Raw genomic sequence first — 23,260 nt, forward strand, 5'->3', positions numbered from 1 at the left:
CCCACGTCCCTGCAGAAAGAGATAGTGGAATTCAAGAGATATTAAAGGACAAATTAATGAGCTATTCACCAACAACCATACTGATGAGGAAGAAGAGGAAGAAGAGAAAAAGAGAGGAATGCTTCATTATTGTCACAGGAGCTCTGAAAAGTTTCGAGAGCATTTTGCCAATCCACATGTGACCCAGCTGGTTCTGCAACTGCATTTTACAGGAAACTCACCAACCCCAATCAGGTCTTGGAAAGAAATGGTCTGGATGCTGTATAAGGACTGACGAGAAAACAGACACTGTGATGAGCCCAGACTTACAAGGCTACAATAAGGTTTCCCAAATATTGGGTCTCTAGCTGCTTTTGGACTGCAACTCCCATCATCCCTAGCTAGCAGGGCCAGCGACCAGGGATGATGGGAACTGTAGTCCAAAACAGCTGGAGATCCATTTGGGAAACACTGGGGTAGACGAACAGAAGGACGCAATTGAGCCGATACAAAATGCCAAGAGGGACAAAGGTATCAACCGACAATGTATTTGAATCATTCTTCTGCACAAATCCTGCCCTGAAGCCCAGAGGCACCAAGCGCTACCTTCTGGGCCATTGCTTGCAGCCATCAAACAGGTCGCTTGTCCAAGGAAAGAAAACTTTTGCTCCGAAGATGAGCCACAGCAGGATAGCTCAGGCCTGAGCTGCTTTCTTGGCGTGGTCTTGAGTGCCCTCCTTAGGCTTCCTCCGCCTTTTCTCGCGGAGAAGCTGGCGGAAGTGCAGGCGCTTTGCGTTGAGGCCGTAGGCCTGGAGTCGCTGGCGGCTGAACTCCAAGCGGCCCACACGCACCCGCGCCACCCCCTTCCTGCTTCTCTTCTTCGGCCTCTGGACTCTGGGGAGGGCAGGAGGGGGGTCCTGTGGCGTGGCAGTCTCCACCCTGCTGCTTGTGGCTGGCGCTGGTTTCGGTCCGGGATCTCCCTTGGGAAGCAGGAGCCGTTCTTCCTCGCATTCGGCGCTGGGCGGCTGCAGCTCTTTAGCAGGCAGCTCCTGGCGCTTGGCCTTGTCCCTGCCCTTCTTTCCTTTCTTGCCTGGTGTTTTCTTTTTGCCTTCCAGCTCCTCCGGCCTGAAAGGGGAGCAAACGGATGAATGAAATAGGATGAAAACATTGTGCGGATCTCGGAGGGCTACTGCTGCGTTGCAGAGTGAAAGAGATGGCCTCAGGAGGGAATGTACCGTATTTTTTGCTCTATAGGATGCACTTTTCCCCCTCCAACAATGAAGGGGAAATGTGTGTGCGTCCTAAGGAGCGAATGCAGGCTTTCGCTGAAGCCTGGAGAGCGAGAGGGGTCGGTGCGCACCGACCCCTCTCGCTCTCCAGGCTTCAGGCAGCTATCCGCAAGCCTTCAGAGCACAGTGGGAGTTCCCGCCGGGCTCCGAAGGCTTGCAGAGAGCAACCTGCAGCCTAAAGCCCGGGGAGCGCAGCACCAACTCCTGCTGCGCTCCCCGGGCTTCAGGCACCTATCCGCAAGCCTTCGGGCTCTGAAGGCTTGCGGATAGCAGCCTGTTCTGGGGGCTGGGGAGGGGGGGTTAATTTTTTCCCCTTTATTCCCCCCCCCCTAAAAACTAGGTGCGCCCTATGGAGCGAAAAATACAGTAATCACAGTGGCAATAAATCTTTATGCTCATAAGGGGGAGGAGGAAAGAATACCATCCAAGGAAGAATGGCTGACAAAAATAAAAGAATACGCAGATATGACCAAACTGATGGCACCGATAAGAGACTCAAGCTTAGATCCTTGCAAAGAGGACAGGAAAACCCTTGCCAAGTTTACTTAAAACAGTGGTGTCCCAACTTTTTTCAAAGAGGGCCAGATTTGATGATGCTGTGAGGGCCGAGCAAAGTTGTTGGCCTTTTTTAGGATTTTACCTCAGGAAATAAACTGCCACAGGGACTGGATTAAACCAACCGGTGGACGGGATTAGGCCCTCAAAACGGACTTTAGACATGCCTGACTTAAAAAGTAATTCTTTATACATGAAGTCCACAGTGGGGTTTGAAGTTTAAGGGAAAAAAATAGTAGATTATATTAAGAAACCTGTTAAAGAGGATGAAGCTTGACATGAGGGTACTTTAAAATGCAGTTACGTGAAATTATATTTATGAACTTTGAGGATGGACAAGCAGAAAGTCATTAGCATTGAAAGAGTATAATTATTGAGTGTTAAAATGCAATCTTGAAACCAAATAAAATAGTAATATAGATAGATATAGAATAGAGCACGTACTCTGACTGAAGGGATTTGAGAACCTGCTTCTTCTTCCAAGTATTCTGGCCTTTCTGCTCATAGGCCATCTTGTCTCGCAGTTCCTCCTTCTCAGACCTGCATGGAGAATACACCTGTCAGGTGCCACATGAAAGGTGCCCTCCTCCCTTGCCTTCCCACCCTGATGGCGGTGGGAGGGGAAGAGCAAGGAACAAAACCATCTCATCGTAGACAACAGCATGGCAGGTAGTGGATGACGCCTTGTGCAGGTGCAGAACCCCCGAAAAGCCAAGAGGTTTTGCAAAGATTCCTCTTAGCTAGAGACTGGAGCTGCGGTGGATTGCTCTATGACTCAGAAGCCGACACCTCCGCCCCATTCCCAAACTTGCAGGCCCCTTTGTTCATTGTCACTTGCCAGAAAATCTTGAATTCTTCGAAAAAACTGAAGCACGAGTCGCGGTGACCAGCGCAACCAGGACTGGGCTAGATCCCAGGAGTCCTGGTCCCCAAGCCACACTGCACACAGCAGGATCCCCACTTTTATTCGGTTTCCAGTGTAGACAGACACCACATCCTTCCTGCACCTCACCTGTACATACAGGTCTTCCGCAAAGAACACCAGCGGTTCAGCTCCTTGTCATCAGCTGCCAGGATCTAGGGAGAAAGAATCATTCATTTCTTATTTGAATAATAATAATTTATTATTTATACCCCGCCCATCTGGCTGGGCTTCCCCAAACACTCTGGGAGGCTTCCAACAAAATATTAATACAGTAATGCATCAAACGTTAAAAGTTTCCCTAAACAGGGCTGCCTTCAGATGTCTTCTAAAAGTTTGGTAGTAGTTGCTCTCTTTGACATCTGGTGGGACAGCATTCCACAGGGCGGGTGCCACTACCAAGAAGTCCCTCTGCCTGGTTCCCTGTAACCTCACTTCTCGCAGGGAGGGAACTGCCAGATGGCCCTCGGTGCTGGACCTCAGTGTCCGGGCAGAACGTTGGGGGTGGAGATGCTCCTTCACGTATACTGGACCGAGGCCGTTTAGGGCTTTCAAGGTCAGCACCAACACTTTGAATTGTGCTCAGAAACTTATTGGGAGCCAATGTAGGTCTTTCAAGACCGGTGTTATGTGGTCTTGGCGGCCACTCCCAGTCACCAGTCTAGCTGCAGCATTCTGGATTAGTTGTAGTTTCCAGGTCACCTTCAAAGGTAGCCCCACACAGAGCGCATTGCAGTAGTCCAAGTGAGAGATAACCAGAGCATGCACCACTCTGGTGAGGTAGTCCGAATGTTGCACCAATCAGCGTGTTTTTACATGAGTAGAATGTGCCCTTTTATTTAAAATGTATCCCTGGGTTATTTGTGGGGCCTGCTTGGTGTTTTTACATGAGTAGAATGTGTGCTTTTATTTAAAATGCATCTCTGGGTTATTTGTGGGGCATAGGAATTCGTTCATTTTTTCCTTCAAAATATTGCCCGGCCCACCACATGGTCTGAGGGACGGTGGACTGGCCCATAGCCCTGGTCTTGCGCAACTTGGCTGCCGCATTCTGTACCAGCTGAAATTTCTGAATCGTCTTCAGAGGCAGCCCTATGTAGAACGTATTGCAATAATCTAGCCCGGAGGTTACGTGAGCTTAGATGTCAGATGTTAGGCTATCCCTGTCCAAACAGGGGCATCTGTGGGTCACCTGCCGAAGCAGACAGAAGGCACCCCGTGCCACTGAGGCCACCTGAGTCTCAAGCAATGGGTCCAGAAGTATCCCCAAGCTTACATACCAGCTCCTTCAAAAGGAATGTAACTCCATCAAGAGCAGGTCATCTTCCATCCATCCAGTCTACCAAACCGCCCACAAACAGTGCCTCAATCTTCTCTGGATTGAGCTTCAGTTTGTTGGATCTCGTCTAATATACAGTGGTACCTCAGGTTAAGTACTTAATTCGTTCCGGAGGTCCGTACTTAACCTGAAACTGTTCTTAGCCTGAAGCACCACTTTAGCTAATGGGGCCTCCTGCTGCTGCTGTGCCGCTGGAGCACGATTTTTGTTCTCATCCTGAAGCAAAGTTCTTAACCTGAAGCACTATTTCTGGGTTAGCGGAGACTTTAACCTGAAGCATATGTAACCTAAGGTACCCCTGTATTACCAAAACAGAAAACGGTCCTCCCCACCCCAGCGGGAGAAAAGAAATCCGCCTCAGTCTCTGAGTCTCTGCCAAAGGGTAAAGTTACCTACCTCCTCGGTCGAGAGGCCATAGCTGCAGGGGACCACGGTTCGGTACTTGAAACGGCAAGGCAGGTCCCCTATCAGGTCTTCATAGTCCAGGCGGTAGAATTCATCTAGGTATTGCTCAAAGGTCTTTGTCTCTGCAAAGAGAAAGAGAGTTAGTTTTAAATAATTTTTGTAAAAAACAAAACAAAAACACCAGAAGCTTTTCTTTGGGGAATTTTAAGGACAGAAATACCTAAATTGTATAGAAACTTATTGATGCGTATTTTTCCCCAATGTAAAAAATCTACAATGTATTTAAGAGAACACTGTTGACAATTAAAAACTTTGGCAGGATTGCAATAATGCTTGTAATGTACGAAAAACTATGGTAAAAAACGGATTATTTCTTTTTTTAAAAAATAAAGAATATAAGGGAAGCAGTTGGAAAAAAGATTGGTAACTGTAACCATGGAAGGGCGGAGGAGAGTTGAAGGATTCAGAGAAACTTAAATGATGATGTGGATGTTTAATGTTTGAATTTAAATTTGTTAAATAAAATTTAAGAAAAAATATTTTTTAAAATAAAATAAAAAGAAACTTATTTATGTATGTTACCACAGCAGCAGGAATGTTACCCGCACCAAAATGGAAAGAAGCAGAAGTCCCAGCAAAGGAAGAATGGACACAAAAACTTATGGAATATGCAGAAATGGCGAAACTTACCAGAATAATAAGAAATCAAGATAGCAAACTTCTTATAAAAGAATGGAAATGGTTTATTGAATATTTACAGATAAATTTTAAATAGATAAGAACATCGGCAGGATTACTGTAATAAGCTGCAGTTTTATAAGAGTATTTAAAGTAGATAAATAATCGAGCAAATTAAGGTGAATTTGGATATGCAGAAGGTATTAAAAATAAATTTAAGGAACCAAAGGAAGTCAAATTTTGAAACGTTAAAATGATTGTGAAATTAATGAAATGTATAAACCTGAGAAGCATAAATAATTTTAAAAAGAGAGAGCGGGGGGAGGGAAGAGAGAAATAAGCTTGGCTGGGCAAGGAGATTTTCACTAAATGGGGAAGCTGAAAAATGCCCAGAAGCGTTCACTCTCTCACTGAAGCCTCCATCACCCAAAGAGAGCGAGAGAGAGTCCCCTTCTCTCTCAGTTCCAACAATTCTCAAATGCAATTGACGCCACCTGGCCTGGGAGAGGTTCTATGGGCAAAAGTCGCCATGCAAGTAAGGCCTGCCCATCTTACCCGCTCTGGGATCCCACAGCTAATTCTCCCCTGGTCTCCTCGCTGGCCCAAATAGGACTAATTTAACCAGCTAGCCCTGGTGACCATCTAATGTTTATTGGATGGATTTCCCCCCTAAACTGATTTTTGAATTCTGAATTTATTGTTATTCACGTTTTATACTGTATTTTATGCTGTTTTTTGTTGCATCAATTAAGTGTTTTAAATTTGTTGTTAGCCACCCTGAGCCCGGTTTTCTGAACTGGGAAGAGCGGGGTATAAATAAATAATAATAATAATAATAATAATAATAATAATAATAATTATTATTATTATTATTATTATTATTATTATTATTATTACCACCCTTACCAGGGTCAAAGGGTTTTTTCTCCCGACTGACAGCCTCTGCAAAATGCGACTTGCGTTTCTTCTTGCCCAGAAGGGGAACCTCCAGCCTCCGTTGCTTTCTGGAGGGGCCTGGCTCCTGGGTGGGGTCATAATCGGCATCCATCTGAAGAGGTGGTTTGTGGAAGGGAGCAGAGAGGAGAAAAGCAAGGGTCATTTCACGCAGGCGTCGCAAACCCCGGGAGGAGAGCAGAGCCAGCCTCCCTTCTCCCCTGGTGCCAAAAGTCATGCAGGGAAAACAAGACCAGAACACAACCAGACATACAGCAATAAGCCCCCGCCCTCATAAAATAACCTCTCAAAGGACCTGTTGATGGCATTTTACCATTGTACTGTTGAGAGTGTATTAACTTATGGTCTGTGTGTGTGGTTTGGGAGCTGCACGGTCAGTTAAAAAACAATGTTGTCCAGGGTTGTAAAGACTGTGGAGAGAATAATTGGGTGCACTCTTCCCACCTTGGATCAAATCTATGCTTCCAGGTGCCATAAGAAAGCTGCAGAGATAGTGCAGGATAGTACGCACCCCGGAAATGCACCAGGCCCTGGTGGAGGATAATCTAACTTCCTTAGGGCCTGGGACCTGTAAACTATGACTATTCATGGACCTTAAGGTCCTCTGCGGGGCATAGCAGGAGAGGCGGTCCCGTAAGTATACCTGAAGGAGCATGTCCACCCCCATCGTTCAGCCCAGACACTGAGGTCCAGTGCCGAGGGCCTTCTGGGGGTTTCCTCCCTGCGAGAAGTGAGGTTAAAGGGAACCAGGCAGAGGGCCTTCTTGGTGGTGGCGCCCGCCCTGTGGAACGCCCTCCCATCAGATGTCAAGGAAATAAACAACTATCTTTAGAAGACATCTGAAGGCAGCCCTGTTTAGGGAAGTTTTTAATGTTTGATGTTTTATCGCTTCATCATCATCATCATCATCATTATTATTATTATTATTATTATTATTATTATTAAGACCCGCACCACCTCAGCAACCAGAGCTGGGCCCCCTGGTTAAGAATGCAAGCCAGACATACCACAAAGTCAGGATCCTCGCAGTGGGGGTAGTATTCTTCGTCGTCCTGCAGCCCCAGGTCAGCTTCTGCTTCAGTTCCATCCCCTCCTGTCCACTTGTCCCAATTCCACTCATCTGCATTCGGGATGAAGACGAAAAAGACATTTTTGCTTTCTAAGCTAACGATTCCTTTGGTCCCATTGCTTTCTGAACCTCACCCAGGAACCGGCATGCAGTAATGCCCAAGAATCCCTCAACCAAAGTTGGGATGGATAAAGAAATAGCGTCCCCCTGTTAAGGCATCTGTAGGCATGAAATGAGCTTCACGTGCTGGAGATGTAATGAGGTTGAGGGTACGTTTTATCATGTGGTGGACTTGTAAAAGGGTAAAAGAGTATTGGGAAATATATAATGAATTGAAAAAAATGTTTAAAAGTACTTTTCCAAAAAACAAACAAAAAACAGAGTCCTTTTGGCTGGAAATAATTCAGAGGGAAATTCCCAGGCGTCAAAAAAGACTATTTATGTATGCTACGACTGCGGCTCGTGTTTTGTCAGCCCAAAAATAGAAAACCAGGAAGGTAACAACCAAAGAAGAATGGCAATTTAAACTGATGGAATACATGCAGCTTGCAGACTTAACATATAGAATAAGGGAACAAAAAGAATGTAGACTGGAAAAAGACTGGAAAATGTTAAATGAACACAATTTTCACCCATATATTAAGTAAAGAATGCTGGTAGCATTAAGATAAATTCAACAGTGAAAATAAGTTCTGGTGGATGTAACAATGGATTACTGAATGGTTTAGTTTATGTAAAATATGAAGGATGGGTGGTACGCAAAATGAACCATGGAAAGAGAAGAAGAGAAGACATTGATTTAAGGTTGTTTAAATGAATATTTTGAAATGTAAATCAGAAATTTAATAAAAATTATATATAAATTAAAAAAAAGAAACAAGTGTCATGCAAGAATACACCAAATGACTCCTGAGGATATCTAAAGCACAGCAGTCATTTTAACATTCCTGGCGGATTCCAGATTACGTGGGCAGCTTCTGCAAAATACTCCCGGCTTCTTTTGCTTTCTCCTTTCATGTCCCCAAGTCATGTTTTCTTCAGCAAAAATTCTCCCAGCCAAAAACATCTCCCGGTTCTGCAACAATTTTCCATGTGCCAAAATGAAGACTAACAAGAACCTTGCTGGATCAAGCCAGAGTAGATCCAGTTTCATGCAACACCCCACAAACACATCATTAAAAGCCACCTGAGCAGGTGCCCGTCTAAAGCAGCCATTCCCAACCTCGTGCCCTCCAGATGGTTTGGACAAACAGATCCTGCCATCCTCACCCAGAACAGCACCAGGTCAAGGGGCGGGGGGGGGGGCTGCTCTAGAATTGGGGATCCCAATGCTGACCTCACAAGCAAATTTGTTTTCAGACCAAGGGCAAGCTGCCCATGTGCCAGGGCATCTTCTAGACATACCGTCAATTCCTTCTTCTGCCTCAAACTGCGGTTTCTCTTCCTCACCAACTCCGTAATACTCGTCCCCAAATAATTTCTGTAGGAAACAGAATAATAAAATAATAATAATAATAATAATAATAATATTTTATTTATACCCAGGCCTCCCCACCCCACCGGGCTCAGGGCGGCTAACATCAGGTATAAAAACGATTGAAATACAACTTTAAAACAAGATTAAAATGCAACATTAAAATGCAGCCTCGTTTCAGTAGAAACTCAAATCAAAAACTTTTGGGGGGATGAAAACATCAAGTCTTCACCAAGGCCAACTATCCAGACTGGTCCTACGTGGGCCAGGAAAAAGCCAGGGAAGTCCCCAAATAGGAGTTCCATCGCAGAAGGAGAAAGGAAAGAGGGGGAGGGGATCAAGTTGATTGCAAGCCAAAGGCCAGGCAGAACAACTCTGTCTTACAGGCCCTGCGGAAAGAAATCAGATCCTGCAGGGCCTTGGTCTCGTGAGGCAGAGCGTTCCACCAGGCCGGAGCCAGAGTTGAAAAAGCCCTGGCTCTGGTTGAGGCTAATCTGACTCCTTAGGGCCCGGGACCTATTTATGGACCTTAAGGTTGCTATTTGTGGACCTTAAGGTCCTCCGTGGGGCATACCGGGAGAAGGGTTAGACTGTTTCCCAACCTTGGGCCTCCAGCTGTTTTTTGACTACAACTCCCATCATCCCTAGCTAGCAAGACCAGTGGTCAGGGATGATGGGAATTGTAGTTCAAAAACAGCTGGAGGCCCAAGGTTGGGAAACACTGGACTAGACAGTCCTCAGGGTCCCTTCCAGCTCTACAATTCAATTCAAGCATTGGCTACTGCCTAAAGCAGTGATGGCCCAACTTGGCCCTCCAGCTGTTTTGGGAATACAGCTCCCATCATCCCTGGCTAACAGGCCCAGTGCACACGGATGATGAGATTTGTTGTCCCCAAACAGCTGGAAGCTCCTGCAGCCAATCAGAAGCTGCGCTTTGGCTTCCCAATGTTTTGGAAGTCAAATGGGCTTCTGGAACAGATTCCGTTCGACTTCCAAGGTACGGCTGCATAGAAGAATATGCAGTTGTAAATGTTGACCACAGGGCCCATGAAGGGGATGAGGGGGAAGTCTTGAGATTCAGAGTAATCTCTATACATGGATATGCATTTGGAATGCTATAAATTGATATTTGTAAAAACAAATAAAAATGATTTCTAAAAAAAAAGAAGAGTTGGCTATTGCCTAGAGGGCAAAAGCACTGCCCCATTTTCAAACCAATTCACTGAGCTGTTGTTAAACGACAAGCCAAATCTACTTCCCTCAATTTCTCATTGTGGCAGGAGAAGGGGATTCAGCTGACATGGCCCTACCATTTTGGAGAGGGGCTGGGGCAGTGTCTTCTGGCTGCCAGCCAGAACCCTTGGCACTGGTATACAACATGCACCCACCTCCATGAGCTGGTCGTGTTGGGTGGGATCAAAGTCCCCTTCGAGGTCCATTTCCTGGAAGGTGCTGGTTGCACTGCCGGTGATTTCACGCAGCTTCCCCAGTCGTTCCAGGATCTCCCGGCGCTTCAGGTTCTTCAGCTGCTTCAGCTCCTCCTGTTTTTGAGCCTTCTCCTATTAGGGTGAAGAAAAGCACAGTATTATGGGAGGAGGCCATTATTTGGCGCATCCAGCACCCAGATCTACGTCTGAAGAATGCTCTCCCCGGGGAAGTTCGCCTGGCGCCTTCATGCCTGAACCCACCTATACTTCACTGGGAGTCCTGAGAGACCTGCTCCCCGCTTTGCAGGACTTTTCCCACCTGACCTGGGAGGGCGGGGTCTGGACTGACTCCAGCTACAAAAGCTGAGGTTGCTGAAGAGACCAGAGATCACCTTGGCTGTCTGAGTGCAGACCCAGGTCACTGAGCCTGAGCTTCCATTGCTGTCGCCCACCATGAACCACCACTGGCAGAAATGGCAGCAAAAGCAGCAGATATGCTCCACATTTATGGTTATATTTTATTTCCTTGCTAATTATGCTGTTTTAAGTGTGCATTTTATACTGGACTTCCTTTAGTAATGTTTCCTTTTGAAATGTTTCAGATTTTTGGGGGGTTAACTTTGCTGCATTAAACGTGTGCTCCGTAGTTTACCTTCTTTGCAATATTTTATTTTGAAATCTTTAATATTTTAGTTTCCCATTATTTACCATATTTTTCGCTCTATAAGACACACTTTCCCCCTCCTAAAAAGTAAGGGGAAATGTGTGTGCATCTTATGGAGTGAATGCAGGCTATGCAGCTATCCCAGAAGCCAGAACAGCAAGAGGGATCATTGCGCAGCTGTTCTAGCTTCTGGCTTAGCCACGCGAAGCTTCTGCAGGGCAGCAGTGAGCCTTCATCCCGCTGCGCAGCACTTCCTCTTGCTGTTCTAGCTTCTGGCTTAGCCCGTCAGTCCCTTCGCCCACCTCCCGGAAAAAGCCCCCAAGAGCCGCGCTCCCTTTAAAGGGAGTGTGTGTGCGGCTCTTGGGGGCTTTTCCCCGAGGAAAAAGGGAAAGGGAGCTCTTGAAAGGGAGCGCTGAGCAGAGTCTGGGATGCATACAGGCTCTGCTCAGCGCTCCCTTTAAAGAATATTTTTTTCTGGCATTCCCCCTCTAAAAACTAGGTGTGTCTTATGGTCAGGTGCGTCTTATGGAGCGAAAAATACGGTATGTTGCTTGGAATGTATAATTTATCTATGACTTTCTTCAGTAACGTTTTATTCTGGGTTACTTTTTTTGATGTTTTATTGTAGATCTGTAAACCGCTTTGAGCTCTTTTCTGAAAAATGTAAAGCGGTACAGAAATGAAATGATTAATTATAGACCTTTAGGCACCACGCAAAAACGTTCCGTTTTAACCCGGCCTTTGGTTGATTTGATTTGACACTCTATATCAGGGGTCAGCAACCTTTTTCAGCCGTGGACCGGTCCACCGTCCCTCAGACCATGTGGTGGGCCGGACTATATTTTTTGGGGGGAAATGAACGAATTCCTATGCCCCACAAATAAACAGAGATGCATTTTAAATAAAAGCACACATTCTACTCATGTAAAAACACCAGGCAGGTCCCACAAATAACCCAGAGATGCATTTTAAATAAAAGGACGCATTCTACTCATGTAAAAACACGCTGATTCCCGGATTGTCCGCAGGCCGGATTGAGAAGGTAATTGGGCCGGATCCGGCCCCTGGGCCTTAGGTTGCCTACCCAAGCCCTATGCCCTTTTAAAATGTGGGGGTTTTGGGGATGTGTTATTGGGTTGTTGTTTTCGTTTTGATTATATATTTTGTGGTTTTATATTTTGATTTTGTTCTGTGAACCGCCCTGAGACCTCCAGGTATAGGGCGGTATATAAATTCAAATAATAATAATAATAATAATAATAATAGGCAAAAGTTTCAGCCCTCCTAGGCAGCCCAATAGTGCTGAACATCCTCTGCTCGTAGCTGTGCAGAACTCACTTTCTTCTTGCGCTCCTGAGTCTCCTGCCGTTTCTCTTTACGGCGTTCGTCCTTCCGGCGCACCGAGGTTGCAATGTTGCGGGGATATGTTTTCATCTGGCGGTACAGGTATCGGAGAAAAGGAAATAACAACTCTTCAGCCTCGCGTTCTTCAGATGAGCAGAGATCCCAGCAGCACCCCCTTTCATCACCCCAGTCTCCTCACAGAGAGAGGACGTCCCTCTTGTCACTCATAACGTAATGGCGCCAGGACACCGAGAAGAAAGCCTAACTTCCCAGGCCTGTGCAGGCAGAGAACGTTTCCCCTCACCAACTGGGCCTCAGGCTCCTCGAAGCGGAAGTTGTACTTGCGCTCGAAATCCTCTTGCTTCTTGAAGAACAGCTCGCCCTCATCCGACGAATCCGATATAGCCAGCTGCGCTCCGGGGAGCCTGTGGAGACGGAAGCACATGAGCAGGAAGAGGGAATATAGCGCAAGGACAGTGTTATAAGAAATAACTGCTACTTTATCCCTTATGGGGTACCCAAGAGCCTGTATAGAGTCCTGAGGTAGGTTCTCTATCGGTAGGAGAAAATAACAGAGGCCAACCAGAGAATATTGAGAAGCAAAGCAGCTAGTAAGCATGATCTTTCCTGGTATTGCTGGGGAAAATAAAAAACTTTAAGAGGAAAGAACACTGTGCAAATAATTTAGCCCATGGACCCATGAACACCACCCTCTAGACCATGTGAGCATGGATGAGTTATTTTTTAAAAAATAAAATTAATTTCTACCAATAAAGATGGGAAGAATAAGGTTATCCTGGTGTCACTATAGAAGGCATGCCCAGAGATTATCAACCTCCATTAAGTGACATTGTGTTAGATCTTGCCCATGAAGGTGCACTATTAGTGAATGGGGGAAGAGGGGAGCTAAACAAATTAAATTTCCTTTCCATCTACCTTCACCTGGATTGGGGACAGGGGGAGACACACCAGGGAGAGTTATGCCCTGTCCTTAAGGAACTCAAAAATCCATCCTTCGGCACTCACCCATCGTCCTCCTCCTCCTCTTCCTCCCCTCCATCATCTGCCTCCTTGTAGCGCTTGTTCAAGATATAATCTCGCAGGAACCGCTCCCCCTCATCGAGTTGTGGGTCGTTCCAGTATTCTTTAAGGGGAGCCTGGGGAAACAGAGGGAACCCGAAATGAAGTCACCCGCCTCAAGACCCGAGCAAGGCTCACCATACCATCAAGCCCACACCCAAAGACTCCTCTGGAAGACAGGGACAGTGCAGAAACCCCCCAAAGGACCATTTCATCCTTTTTTTTAATAGGATATTTATTAAGATTTTTTTCAAGTATTACAATAAAAATGAAAAAAATAACAAAAATACAAAATAAAAATAGTTAAAAACACACAGATTTTCTATTGCTAGTTTTCCTTTAGCTTGTTTCCCGGACCTCCTCATACCTCCCTTTTTTGTATTCCACTTCAAATTGTAGGTTCAGCAAATCCTTACCATTAGATTTTTACCTGTTTATAACCCTTTTTTCATATTCTCTTAAAGCATTACAGCTGGAAATCACTTAATTTCTATCCAACATCAATCTAACATTCATTAATTTTACAATATTTCTGTAGATAGTCTTTAAATTTCTTCCACCGACTCTTCTCCCTGGTCCCGGATTCTACCAGTCATTTCCGCCAATCCCATATAGTCCATCACCTTCGTCTGCCATTCTTCCAAAGTGGGTAGATCTTGTGTCTTCCAATACTTTGCAATAAGTATTCTTGCTGCTGTTGTAGCGTACATAAAAAAAGTTCTGTCCTTCTTTGACACCAATTGGCCGACAATGCCCAGAAGGAAGGCCTCTGGTTTCTTCAGAACAAAGGACCATTTCATCCTAACGGTGTGTGATATACATTATAAGTAGGGCTGCCTCTAAAGACGGTTCAAAAACTTCAGCAAGTGCAGAATTCAGTTGCTCACCAGAACAAGACGGTTTGAGCATACTGCACCGATCCTGGTCTGACTGCACTGGCTACCAATTAGTTTCCGGGCCCAATTCAAAGTGCTGGTTTTGACCCATAAAGCCTTGAACGGCTCAGGACCGCAATACCTCAAGGACTGCCTCTTTTCGTATGAACCTGCCCGGACCCTGGGATAATCTTATGAGGCCCTCCTTTGTGTGCCTCCTCTTCGAGAGGTGCAGAGGGTGGCAACATGAGAACGGGGCCTTCTCTGTAGTGGCCTCCCTGTCTGTGGAATGCTCTGCCCAGGGAAGTTCGCCTGGCGCCTTCATTATACACCTTTAGGCATCAGGAAAAAACGGTCCTTTTTAACCAGGCCTTTGACCTGATGGACATCCCATACCCTTTTAAAATGTGGATCTTTCTTGGGGGGGCTGTTATGGGGTTATTGCTTTTATTTTAATTTTAAATACTGTGACCTTTTCTGTGGACCACCCTGAGACTTCCGGGTATAGGGCAATATATAAATTCAATCAATCAATTAATCAATCAATCAATCAATGGGGCAGACACATGCTTTCCTGGAGCAACGTGGGGAAGCGCCTGCTCACGCAGAAAAATGTTCTGCTAGCCTCAGACTAGCAGAAAACAGCTCGAGGTGTGGATTTAGCAGGACTCAGGAATTAACGGAGCCCAATCCTTTCTGTGTCAAGATGCTTGTTTCTGTTCCGTTACTTTATTGAGGCGGCTGGAAATGTGGGTTAAACCACAGAGCCTAGGGCTTGCCAATCAGAAGGTCAGCGGTTCAAATCCCCGCGACGGGGTGAGCTCCTGTTGCTCGGTCCCCGCTCCTGCCAACCTAGCAGTTTGAAAGCACGTCAAGTGCAACTAGTGAAATAGGTACTGCTCCGGCGGGAAGGTAAACGGCGTTTCCATGCACTGCTCTGGTTTGCCAGAAGCAGCTTAGTAATGCTGGCCACATGACCCGGAAGCTGTACGCCGGCTCCCTCAGCCAGTAAAGCGAGATGAGTGCCGCAACCCCAGTCATCCGCGACTGGACCTAATGGTCAGGGGTCCCTTTACCTTTTAAGGAAACAGCAAATGGTCGGATCCCTTCTCCTAGCTAACTTGAGACTCTCAAGACCAAGACCAGCACATTGAGCGTCTTGGGAGAGGCACTGCAACCCCAATCATGCATTTCTGGGAGTCGCAGCTGTTCCTGGAGCCTGTTGCAAAAATCTTGTCTAGGTCTGAGGGAAACAGTGCCTTAATTCATTAGGAAGAAGCCACAAACCAGAGAGTGGTCATACAGAGCCAGATAGGGCTGCCAATCATTGTAGCCCATTTTTCAGTGTCGTCCAAAGTGACGGGTCCCCAAGCCCATTGCATACCAGGTGGTATTTGACACCTTACAAAAATCTGAAAAATGTATAAAACTAAATCCAACTTATGCTGGAGGTGCAATAGATCAGAGGGCACACTTATACACATGTGGTGGCAATGTGAAAAAGTTAAGGGCTTCTGGGACTTGGTCTTTGAAGAAATGAAGAAAATCTTTAGGTACAATTTTTTTGTAGTGATTTTTTTGTAGTGATATAGTGATTATCTGAAGAAGCAATGCCCACATATTACTTCTTGGACTTGTTTTAATTAACTTCTGTACACTGATGTATGGTTAGAACAAGGACAATCAAAATAGAAAGTAAGTTAAGAAGAAGATTAAAGAAAGCAGATTACCATGGTGGATATTAGACCCATGTAGAGGACGAAGGAAGTCAACAAAGAAAATGGATTCAAATTTAGGTTAATACATATCTTATTTTTGAGATACGTTCTTTGCTTTTCCCTTTTTGCTCTTTTTTCTATTTTTATTTTTACATTTATATAGCATTTGTATTTTGTTTGTAATATATTGTACATCTATGTGTTTTATGTTTGTTTGTCAGCATATAAATAAAAATATATATATTAAAAAATAATAATAATACATACCAAGTCCTGGAGCGATTCCTCTGCTTGTGGCTTCTCCTGACCTTTTAACCAACTGATGTAGTCTGCCTCCTCGTGCTCCTGAGAGAACAGAAGAGACAGTAGAACCGAGACAACAATGTCATGGATTATACACAGGGCTGCCTCTGAAAACTATTCAGAATCTTCACCCGGTACAGAATCTGGAGGCCAGGTTGCTCACTGGCTTGGGCACAGAACACCGATCCTGGCTGACTGCACTGGCAGCCAACTAGCTTCTGGTCCCAATTCAAAGTGCTGGTCCTGACCTATAAAGCCTTAAACAGCTCAGGAACCCAATACCTATAGGTCCACCTGTCCCCATATAAACCATTCCAGATTCTCTGTTTATCATCCGAGGCCCTTCTTTGTGTGCCTCCTCCACATGAGGTCTAGAGGGTGGCAACGTGAGATTATGTGCTTGTTTTTATCCTGTATTTTATTCAGTGAACCACCCCAAGAACTTAAGACGAAGCGCAGTATATAAATCTAAACAACAAAACCAAAACACACCACCCTGACCTTGACTAAAGGCAGCTACATTTATCTGAACATTAAAATTTCAAAGTTTAAAGGTAAAGGTACCCCCGACCGTAAGGTCCAGTCATGGACGACTCTGGGGTTGCACACTCACTCTATAGGCCGAGGGAGCCGGCGTTTGTCCACAGACAGCTTCTGGGCCATGTGGCCAGCATGACTAAGCCACTTCTGGCGAACCAGAGCAGCGCACGGAAACGCCATTTACGTTCACGCCGGAGCGGTACCTATTTATCTACTTGCACTTTGACTTGCTTTCAAACTGCTAGGTTGGCAGGAGCAGGGACCAAGCAACGGGAGCTCACCTCGTCGCAGGGATTCGAACTGCCGACCTTCTGATCGGCAAGTCCTAGGCTCTGTGGTTTAACCCACAGCGCCACCTGCGTCCCCCATTTCAAAGTTTAGTGGCTATTAAAATATGTATACCCATCGTTCAGCCCCTCACCTCCTGCTCCCATTAAGAAAGATGTCTTCAACAGGGCCATCAAAAGCCAGGTATCACCAGGGTCATCTTACAGCATGCCTGCTAATGCTCAAGCTTGAATTTTGGAGCATCGCCAGCAAAGCAACTTCTACTGCTATAGGACGGTGAAGAAGTTGCCACCCTTAGCCTTTCAATTTGAAGCATCTCTTTTACATCTCCCTTCTCTTGCGGGGGCCCAATTAGTGCCATTGCCTTCCGTTAAGAGTTTGGGTGTAATCCTTGACGCCTCCCTTTCCATGGAGGTGCAAGTTACAGCAACAGTCAAGGCGACATTTTTCCACCTTTGCTGCATCAAGCAGTTGGTCCCTTACCTTTCCCGCCCCGACCTGGTCACAGTGATCCATGCGACGGTCATCTCCAGGCTTGACTACTGTAATTCGCTCTATGCGGGGCTGCCCTTGAAGCTGACCCAGAAACTCCAGAGGGTGCAGAATGCTGCAGTGAGGCTCTACACGGGGTCTCTGCCGTGGGAGCATATTCATCCAGCGCTTTTCAAACTGCGCTGGATCCCGGTGGAGTACAGGGTCAGATTTAAGGTGCTGCTTTTGACCTTTAAAGCCCTTCATAGCCTAGGACCCTCGTATCTACGGGACCGCCTCTCCTGGTATGCCCCACGGAGAGCCTCAAGGTCCATAAATAGCAACACCCTAGTGGTCCCGGGCCCTAAGGAAGTTAGTTTGGCTTCAACCAGAGCCAGGGCCTTTTCAACTCTGGCTCCGGCCTGGTGGAACGCTCTGCCTCACGAGACCAGGGCCCTGCAGGGTCTGATTTCTTTCCGCAGGGCCTGTAAGACAGAGTTGTTCCGCCTGGCCTTTAGCTTGGAGCCAATTTGATTCCCTCCCTCTCTTTCTTTTTTCCTTTCCTTCTCCTCCTGGGATGAGGCTACATTTTAATATTTTAATGTTTCAATATTTTAATGTTGTATTTTAATTTTGTTTTTAAGTTGTAATCATTCTACTTGTTTTTATTATTGCTTGTAAGCCGCTCTGAGCCCGGCCTTGGCTGGGGAGGGCGGGGTATAAATAAATATTATTATTATTATTATTATTATTACACACACACCTTCTCCTCTTTACTTTTGGGCCGTTTCTGCAGCAAGGATGTCAAGCTTCCACCTTCATCATCATCTTCATCACTGTCGGCCACAAACTTTTGGAAGCTGCATAGTGGGGGGGGCAAAGTCAGGTTTAGAAAGAGTGTTAAAAACTCAGATATACAGTGGTACCGCTGGTTACAGATTTAATTCATTTTGGGGTGCCATGCGCACCCCAAAAAATATGTAACTAGAGGTGTTGCTTCTGTGCGTGCGCATGGCGCACAGGGACAGTCAACATAGATCAGGGATAGCCAGACTCGGCCCTCCAGATGTTTTGGGACTACAACTCCCATTATCCTTGACTACTGGTCCTGTTAGCTAGGGATGATGGGAGTTGGGATGATGGGGAAAGCCCAGCTCAGGAGAAGGGAAGGAGTCTATTCTCAGTCTCAGAATCTGTTTTCTGAAAACAACAACAACAAGGGGCTGCTGTGGACTTGCAGTGATTCCCCCCAACACACACATTATGTAATGGCAGCATACTCTCCCCATGTATGGTATTTGGGAATGAGGCCTGATCCCTTATGCACCTCATCGCTGGAAAAAGATGGCACACTCAAAGAGGAATGTCAAAAGTGGGGTGGGGAGATATTGTCCGCAAGCCTGTTATGTTGACGTGTCTGGATCTCCCCTCCGACACAGTTCTCAGCTCACCTCTCCTTAAGCTGCTTCTGCTCTTCTACGTAACTCTGAAAAATTGGGGGGGGGGAGGGAGAAGGTTAATACCCCGTGCCACAACTGTGCACCTTTCCTAGAATGGGCCAGGAATTCCCTTGGCCAGAAACAGCACAATTTTCCAAGAACTGCACAGCAACTGCCGCACCAAGCCCCAGTTCACGATACGATAATCTTTATTGTCATTGTCCCATACAGAACAACGAAATTGAAAAAAATCTACATCAAACATTCAAAAACCAACAAGCCTACTATCCCTGCTATCCCAGCCTGGTTAACCCCCTAAAAACTCTGATACCCCATAATTAAATACAATATACTGCTACAGAGACTACCTTACACTGCATTTAAAACCAAAATCACATTTGGATAAAAACTGTTTCTCAGGCGGGGATCTCCAGATTCCCAGACTCACCTTTCTGTTTTTAACTGGTTCTCCTTCATCGTTTTCTTCATCTTCATATTTGCTGTAGGAAAAGAGGGATAGTGAGATGATAGTTCCATTCTGTACAACACAGGGAAGCGTGTGTGTTTTTTAAAATGCATCTTAATTAATTTTTGAGACGACAGCTGTAAAAAGTCAGCAAGATGTACAAATCAGAGGAAAGGGGGGGCGACCCTAACTGTAGCTGGGACTGAGTGAAGTGCAGAGATTGTCTGCGTCATCTTCTTCACCTTCAATATTAAGAAATAAACATGGAGCGGTGGCAGGGAACTCGCATCAGAATAAAATGAGATCAAATGCTATCATCACCAACAAAATAAAAATCAAGCGAAAGGGACAGTCGGAAACGTATCTAGGCCAGGCAAAAGAATAATCTGTCGGGGGGCGAGGCAAGCGCCCCCTCCAAAGCAAGTCTCACACAGAGGAGAGGGATGCTGTTCCCTCTATCTTTGAATCTCTGCTGGAGATGAACTGACGGACAGAGGGAGGAGATATTTGTTTTTTGTTTTGGCTTCATCAGCCTGCGACTTCCCCCCTCCCTGACTGATGGTTTTCAAACCTATTCTCTATGTACTGCATTTTCTTGTATAACTTATTGCTGTTAGATCATAATCTTGTTTGCATACTAAATAAACTGTAATAAGTAATAAATTTAACCTTACAAACTTCTTGTAACCCTACTAGCGATGTTAGTTGTTTGCAGTTGTCTTTCAAATATAACACAAATTTATTCTAGACTTTCAGAAAAGTCGGATCCTGGTGGTGCCAGATTTTTCCGGTCAGTTTGGCCAGTTTGGCATAGTCCAGTAATTTCATCTGCCACTCTTCTTTTGGTTGGTAAATCTTACCCTGCCTTGTCCAGAATGACCTTCCTCTCATAGTCCTTCAGAAACATGGGCTTTTCTTTCTTCTTGGAGGGTGGCTTCTCACCTTCGCTGTCTGAAGAAGAATCTGAAGGCAGAAGCAACCATAGGTGACCCAACAGACAATTCCAGAAAAAAAGCTGCTCTCGGGACCCAAACTAGATCAGAAAATGCTCCGAAAAGTCTCCCTGGGCCAAGCCAGAACGTTCCACAGTTGCCCCCAAGGCAAGAAATCATAACCTGGATGAGTGATTACCTTCCTCGTGGTAGAACGTGACATCCTTCTGATAAATCCGGGGATCTTTGGTTTTCAGCAACGCCAGCGTGCTGTAAAAAGCGCGATCCAATCTGGGGTCCAGCTCCTGCCGCAGGAGAAGAGCGCAATTAAAATTGGATATATTCTGAAATAGATATTCAGGGGAATCTGCCTGCCTGGCCGCCTCCAATAAGAACAAAACCCAAATATTTCCATCAACTTAGTCCAAGAATTACAAAAGCTGAGATTTTGCCAAAAACCCTATCTGGCCATAATTCGGTACTAATTGCCTTTAAAGGTAAGGATAAAACATCCTTTAGGTGGAGATTAAATGGAAATTTATTAGATAATGTGGAGACTTTTGAAAGGGCTCAAAAATATCTTAAAGAATATTTTGATTTGATTACAAATAAAGGTACTGATATTGGCATAGTTTGGGACGCCAGCAAGGCAGTGATGAGGGGTTGCTTTCTGCAGCAGAATAGCATATTAAAGAGGAAAAAAGACAGAAACAAAGAGGAGATATTAAAAAAATATCATGGTTATTGAGAAACAGTTGATTAATAAACCAGAAGACCCCAAGTTACAACTTAGTCCATCACCATGCTGAAATGGCTAAAATGACTGAAAGAGTCAGAAATCAGGAAGACCAAAATTTTAATGAGGAACAGGGGAAATTTATAAACATTGTAAACAGTTAAAATTGTTAGTGGGATTGGCGTATCACTTGTAGGGTGAATTCTGGACACAATGGAGATGTAAAAGATTTAGCTTATCATAAGAAGATGCAGGATGGAATTATTATTATTATTTATTCAACTTATACACCGCCCTATACCTGGAGGTCTCCGGGAGGTTCACAACAAGAACACAACATATAAAATCAAACCAAAAGCAATAACCCAATAACAGCCCCCTCCCCCAAAGTCTAAAAGGGTGTTGAATGTCAATCTGGTCTGCCAAAGGCCTGGTTAAAAAGGAACATATCTGCCTGCCGCCTAAAGATATGAAGGCACCAGGTGAACTTCTCTGGGGAGAGCATTCCACAAACAGGGAGCCACTGCAGAGAAGGCCCTGTTCTCGTGTTGCCACCCTCCGGAACTCTCGATTAATAATAGGACCCACAAAGGGGAGGATGTAAGTCCAGGAGAATCCTTGGAGTCTTGTTTTTATGATTTATGTTTGAAAAAAATCTCTTTAAATTTTTAATATGAAAAACCATTTTTTAAAAAAACAAAAAACCCAGAAGTTTTCCCAGCAGAGAAAACAGAACTTCTGAAAACAGAAAACAGAAACTTCTTCACAGCTGAAAACAGAAGGAGGACTCACCTCATCTTCGGAACTGGTCTCAGACTCAGAACTCGACCCGTCGCCTTCGCCTGCATCCCCATAGCGGTCCTGCACTGCAGGGGTGGAAGGGAGAGAAGGAGCCGGGCAGGATGTTAGAGGAGCAGCAAAGGGCGACCCCCCTCCAGCCCCTGAAGGTTCTGGGTTCAAGCCCAGGCAGAAGCAGGGCCAGATTTAGGTTTGATGAGGTCCTAAGCTACTGAAGGTAAGGGGGCCCTTTATATGTCCAGCTGTCTCTTGTCAACAACAAATTGTCACTGTTTTTTAATAATAATAATAAATTTTTATTTATAATCTGCCCTCCCCGGCCAGAGCCGGGCTCAGGGTAGCTAACACCAGTAAAGGTAAAGGTAAAGGGACCCCTGACCATTGGTCCAGTTGTGGCTGACTCTGGGGTTGCGGCACTCATCTTGCTTTATTGGCCGAGGGAGCCGGCGTACAGCTTCCGGGTCATGTGGCCAGCATGACTAAGCCGCTTCTGGCGAACCAGAGCAGCACACGGAAACGCCGTTTACCTTCCCGCCAGAGCGGTACCTATTTATCTACTTGCACTCTGAGGTGCTTTCGAGCTGCTAGGTTGGCAGGACCAGGGACCGAGCAACGGGAGCTCACCCTGTTGCGGGGATTTGAACCGCTGACCTTCTGATCGGCAAGTCCTAGCCTCTGTGGTTTAACCCACAGCACCACCCAACACCAGTAAAATTACAATAAAAAACATAATAGGGAGGGGGGAAACCAATTTAAAATACAGGTTAAAAATACAATTTAAAATGCAGCCTCATTTTAATAGTAGCCCATAGATCAAAACCATAAGCGGAAGAAACATAAGGGTCAGATGAGTCCAAACCCAAGGCCAGGCGGAACAGCTCTGTCTTGCAGTCCTTGCGGAAAGATGTTAAGTGTTGACTATATGCTATATGGTAATTTATGGACCTAATAGGTATCTAAAGCCATTTGCACATAACAAATAGGAGCCTACACAACACAAAACACTGTTGCTGTAGGTAGGTTTTATTTTATTTGTTTTTTATCTTATATTTTGGAAATGTACATCCAGTTCCCCCCCCCCTTTAAATATTTTGGGGGTCCCCCAAGAGAGTGGCGCCCTAAGCTATAGCTTGTTTAGCTTATACGTAAATCCGGCACTGGTTCGAGCCCAGGCAGCGCTGGGAGAGACTCCCCTGCCTTGAAATCCCGCGGAGCCGCTGCCGGCCAGTGCAAGCAACACTAGCTGCTCTGGCTCGCTCCGCTTCCCTCCCCGCCCGCCACTCACGCCGCTGCAGCTCCTCTCGCCGCCGGTAGCGCCCGTAGCGCGCCGCGAACGCCGCGTTGATCTTCAGTTCCTGCTGCGCCGACATGCTCCCTCCGCCCCGTGTCTTCCCGCACGTGGGCACGGGGCGCTTCCGGGTCAAGGCGCGCGGCTGCGGAACGCGCGTTCTGCTCCGCCCACCCCGTTAAAGGGAAAGCAGGAGGAGAAGAACTCTCTGCAGATCGGGCGGTTGC

The 23,260-nt window shown here is 45.8% G+C and overlaps 1 protein-coding gene across 1 annotated transcript; it reads right to left on the reverse strand.

Moving 5' to 3' along the window:
* Nucleotides 1-515: 515 nt before the first annotated feature.
* KRI1 (KRI1 homolog) lies at nucleotides 516-23,177 on the reverse strand. Its single transcript, XM_081894071.1, has 19 exons — nucleotides 23,031-23,177; nucleotides 21,740-21,813; nucleotides 20,411-20,516; nucleotides 20,140-20,242; nucleotides 19,262-19,313; nucleotides 18,826-18,860; nucleotides 18,138-18,234; nucleotides 16,040-16,117; nucleotides 13,126-13,256; nucleotides 12,404-12,524; nucleotides 12,094-12,189; nucleotides 10,053-10,223; nucleotides 8,595-8,670; nucleotides 7,129-7,241; nucleotides 6,074-6,215; nucleotides 4,481-4,611; nucleotides 2,836-2,900; nucleotides 2,268-2,363; nucleotides 516-1,104 (listed from the first exon to the last, which is right to left on the reverse strand). Exons 1-19 carry the CDS (start codon nucleotides 23,113-23,115, stop codon nucleotides 675-677), a joined length of 2,202 nt encoding a protein of 733 aa, XP_081750197.1. The 5' UTR covers nucleotides 23,116-23,177; the 3' UTR covers nucleotides 516-674.
* Between the last annotated feature and the right edge of the window lie 83 nt (nucleotides 23,178-23,260).

Source organism: Podarcis melisellensis (assembly GCF_964234715.1).
Source record: "Podarcis melisellensis genome assembly, chromosome: 17".
NCBI lineage: Eukaryota > Metazoa > Chordata > Lepidosauria > Squamata > Lacertidae > Podarcis > Podarcis melisellensis.